General features: G+C 51.6%; 1 protein-coding gene across 1 annotated transcript in view; it reads right to left on the reverse strand.

Annotated features, from left to right (window-relative positions):
• Nucleotides 1–149: 149 nt before the first annotated feature.
• The window catches only part of trrap (transformation/transcription domain-associated protein), a 60,211-nt gene continuing 55,736 nt past the window's right edge, over nt 150–4,624 (reverse strand). The window contains exons 57-61 of the mRNA XM_015016237.1: nt 3,943–4,134; nt 3,226–3,421; nt 2,130–2,248; nt 1,406–1,552; nt 150–461 (exon numbers count right to left, since the gene is read on the reverse strand). Of these exons, the coding sequence (XP_014871723.1) occupies nt 300–461; nt 1,406–1,552; nt 2,130–2,248; nt 3,226–3,421; nt 3,943–4,134 (816 nt within the window). The 3' untranslated portion in view covers nt 150–299. The remainder of the gene's footprint in view (nt 462–1,405; nt 1,553–2,129; nt 2,249–3,225; nt 3,422–3,942; nt 4,135–4,624) is intronic.

Raw genomic sequence — 4,624 nt, forward strand, 5'->3', positions numbered from 1 at the left:
GCCTACCCTGACCACACGTCACTGATATATATATATGAGACACTTTTGTCTTAGTACCCCCAAGAATTTAAAACTCCTTTCACCCCTGGTCACCATGGAGATGGTACAGGAACATTACTGAAACAAAGGAGAAGCTACAGGAACAAAAGGGATTCCACTGGGTTTTTACTGAATTCCCAGGAAGAAAACCAAGGTGGACACGAGCTTCACAAAAGTTCAAAAATGGAGAGAGAACTTCAGGAACAGGGCTAGAGGGTGGAGCCAAGCTGCAGGAAGAGGAGCTGCTGCTCAGCTGAAAGCTAACAGGTTAGCTGAGATGTATCAAACAGTGAAAACAGGAAGTAAGAGGAGCCGACGTACTTGTTGATCTGGGCCAGGAACATGCCCTTGAGAGCGTAGAACTCGGCGGTCATCTCCTTGGTGAAATACTTGAGGTTGGTCGACTCGATCACCTCCAGGCCCTGAGAGCAGAAGCGGAGAGACTCTGATTATTGCTCTGCAGATAAGAGCGGAGCAGCTCTGTTCGTTGGAGGGAAGGTGGACAGGAAGCTGCACTTCCATTACAGAGCGCCTCTGATTAGGTGTCTCCATGCGGCGGCGTGACAAACGAGGCGCGGTGCGGGAGGACATGCAGAGGGAACGATGTCTGCTGGCTCTGCTAATGACTAGTGGCGAGGCGAAGGCGCCATTAATCAGAGCGCTGTGCGGCTCAACAGCAGCCGCCGCGCTGATGCGTCTCTGCTACGACCTGCTGCCACCCCTACGGCAGGCAGTTTCACATTGAATCAGCTGCTGGACAGCCCAGACACCTCAGACTGGTTCATTCAGATTTCTCTAATTGCAGATTTGTCATCCAGCTGTTTGGAGGCATCTGCACTGAATTACTGACGATCTGAAACAGATTTAAGTTACAAACTAGTTATAAAGTAAATCTGAGACATTTCACTGTTTGTTCTGACTGGTCAGAATCACGCTACTGATATCTGGAATAATTAATCTAGTCAAAATGTCCCAGATTTAGGGAGCATTTTGAAAGTTCAATAAAAAAATGAAAGATGTTCCAGTTTCAGCTTGTTCATGGCCGACGGCAGCTCATTCTGCTCTAAACTGTTTTAGATGCGGTCTGTGTCTCGGCAGAGAATAAATAGGAAAAGCTCTGGAGATTTCTGCAGTGATCTTTAAGCTAATGAAATTCTCGCCCTCAACTCTCATCCTGCTGCAATTTTCTACTTTGTGGTATTTTCTGAGTATTTAGTGCAGGCAACTGTTTGGACAGCTAAGAGGAAGCACCAGGGGGCCTTGCATGCAATTTTTAATTTAGATACCTAACAATGTCGAGTGACCCTTCATGACAGAGCTGGAGCTGTGGCGCTAGCGTTACCTGCATCTCCTGCACTAGCGTTACCTGCATGCATTCATTCTTGCCCATGACTCCGGCTAGCTGCAGGTAGCATTTGACCTGCTGCCGGATCTTCTGGAAGCAGTCGACGATGGGAACGGTGGGGATGGTGTGGATGCGGCTCAGGATGTCCAGAGCCACGTTCACCAGACCCTGAGGAGACAGGAAGTGATCAGCCCACAACAGGAAGCGCTTATAGGGACAGAGCGAATGCTTTGAACTGGGGTTCAGATGAGGGTTGGAAGCAGTCAGTGTCTACTACACAGAGTTTAAATCCAGAGTCAGAGAGGAAACATATCAGTTCATATTGTTGGATTGTGTTGGAGGCGGTGTGTTGCTAATAAGCTTCCCCTGGGGAACAAGTGCCAAGAACCAAGCAGTTCCTGTATTACCTGGAGTATATTTTTACAGCCTTATCCATCGTTCCTCTGACCAGGAACTCTTCCATGTTCAAGATGCGATTCAGGCAGGAAGTTCATTGGTGGCGCACTGCCTCCACTTCCTGTACAGGTCATCTTGGGCTTCTGGGTAAAAAGTTCCCAAAGGAAACCCGACAATGGCTCCACCCCTTCAGAACCCCTTCAGTGGTTCTGAAGGGGTGGAGGTCTGGTCCAAACTGCTCCGGACTCTTCATCTGAGTTTCCACTGAAGGCGAAACGCTAACTGCTTCCAGTTCTCCTGTCCCCAGAACCCAGTCAGTCTTCCTGTGTGGGCGGAGCCTGAGCCGTACCTGCTTCCTGGCGATCTTCCCGTACTGGATGATGGCGGACGCCGAGGCGTGGACGCCCAGCATGGCGTTGTTGTTGTTGGGGTCGTGCTGCGTGTTCGTCTCGTACGCCGTCACTATGGCTGCAGAGAGACAGCGGTCAAGAGAACGCTCCGGAGACCCGGGGTCCCTGAATGCATCGTTACTGTGTGTGCGTTGCCCTGATCTCTTCGCAACCTTTTAAAGTCGACCCTTCCTGCCACCAAGCAGCCATCTCTCAGGGTGTGTCTATGTTACCATGGCAACGCTAAGGAAAGCAGCGACTGCTAGCAGTGGGAATTTATTGTAAAATAATTCTCAATCTTTGTTTCAATAAATTCCAATAACGTTTAAAAAAAACCCAAAATGGACAGAATAATCTAAAACATTTTTACTATTTTCTACAGTAATTGTTCCATAATAGCAGCAATAAATATCAATAAATTAAAAAATGTGATTAAATTCAGTTCCTGTGAGCAGCTAAGTGATAAACACACCTGGTTCAGTCAGAGTGATCCTGAAACAATTAAATACAAATGTTTTTCATCTGGGAACTGCACAGCAGTGCAGCAGGTAGAGCTGCTGCCTTGCAGCAGAAGGTTCTGGTTCGATTCCCGGGTCTTTCTGCATGGAGTCTGCATGTTCTCCCTGTGCATGGTGGGTTCTCTCCAGCTTCAGTCCAGAAACACGACTGTCAGGTTAANTGGTNTCTAAATTCTCCCTGGTGTGACTGTGTGTGTGGTTGGTTGTCCTGTGTGTCTCTGTGTTGCCCTGAGACAGACTGGTGACCCGTCCAGGTGACCCGTCCAGGTGACCCGTCCAGGTGACCCGTCCAGGTGACCTTACTGGTGACCCGTCCAGGTGACCTGACTGGTGACCCGACTGGTGACCCGTCCAGGTGACCCGTCCAGGTGACCTGACTGGTGACCCGTCCAGGTGACCTGTCCGCTGAAGAGGCAGCAGCAGCTCCTGACCCCTTAGGGACAAGGAGTTAGAAAATGGATGGATGTTTTTCATCTGTGTTTGTGGTGAACGCTAGCATGCTAACACATAATTAGCTACGGTAATGATCCCCTCTCACCCTGGTAGTGGTGCTGTCGCCACATGAAGATGCTGCTCCAGTGGGACAGGTCGTCAGAGACGATGGGCAGCCGGTTCCTCCACGTCTTCACCACTGTCTTCATGTCGTGCAGACTGGTGTTACGGCCCAGGTTGCTGGGCTGCAGCCCGGCATTGATCTGCGCCGCTTCCTGCAGCTCGATGATCTGCTGCGCCGCCTGCACAGCAACCGGCAGCGTTAGCGACAGGACCACACCGCCGGCAGCGTTAGCGACAGGACCACACCGCCGGCAGCGTTAGCGACAGTACAACCGCTGGCAGCGTTAGCGGCAGTACGACCGCTGGCAACGTTAGCGACAGGACAGCCAGCAGAAGTCACCAATGGCTGAGAGTGAGAAACACAGAGAAGGATGGAGGGAAATATCAGAACCTCCCACCAGTCCAGTCCCGGTTCTGAGAGAAACCGGACCGGACCAGAACCCCGCTGATGCTGACCTTCACTCAGAGCCTCCATCCATCATCGGAAATGTGATTCTGCTGCAGCTACTTAATCACACACTATCTGATGGCAGGGGGGTAATTACACACCCTGTACCCCCGTAGTTTCCCCCACCCAGAGCAGAGCTGGGGGAAACAGGAAGCTGATTCTCTCCAGCTGCTCTTTGTTTCCATGCAAGAAGAAGACTGAGGTTGTCAGAGCTGCTTTCTGCTGCAGCCTGACCTCCGGGTGACCTCTGACCTGCAGCAGCGGCGTGTGGACGTGGGACACGATGTGCGGCAGCCGCCTCCACTCCCGAATGGCCAGGCTGGAGGCCATCTCCACCAGCCTCTCGATGAAGTTGAGCTGCTGCTCCTCCGGGTTGCAGATGGCCAGGTAGCCGCGGTGCATGTTCACCTTCCAGGCCATCTCCTTGGGGCAGCTCAGCTCCACCTGGGGTCAGAGGTCACACATGTTAACCAAGCCGTTCAGAAACACTTCTGAGTAAAACCCAACGAACCAAAATGGAAGTGCTACAGAAACAGACCGGTTCCTCCAGAACCGCCAGCAGGCTCTAGCAGCTGACCTGAACGTCGGGTCAGAATTACATATGAGCTTCATTTCAGTTCGTTTCTCACTTTCCTGCAAAACCAATTACAAAAAGCTGAAGATATTTCAGCACAAAGCTCTTCCTGTTTTATTGGGACCAGGTAAGCTCAGGTGAGGATCCTCTTGTGTTCACAACAATCAGTCAGAGCGCCGCTGCTCCGCCATTATCCGCAGGCTGCTCTGATGGAAAGCAGGAAGTCCAGACCGAGCGGCGGCGGCTTCCTGCTCCTCCGCCGTAAAAACTAATCAACCTGCAGCAGACGCTCCAGTCGTTACTGCAGCTGCTGCTGGGAATGTCAGCCGCTACAACCTGGACCGGGAGGAGGGCTGGGGG

Source organism: Poecilia latipinna, unplaced genomic scaffold (genome assembly GCF_001443285.1).
Source record: "Poecilia latipinna isolate Pla-1442-1.1 unplaced genomic scaffold, P_latipinna-1.0 Scaffold1997, whole genome shotgun sequence".
Lineage (NCBI taxonomy): Eukaryota > Metazoa > Chordata > Actinopteri > Cyprinodontiformes > Poeciliidae > Poecilia > Poecilia latipinna.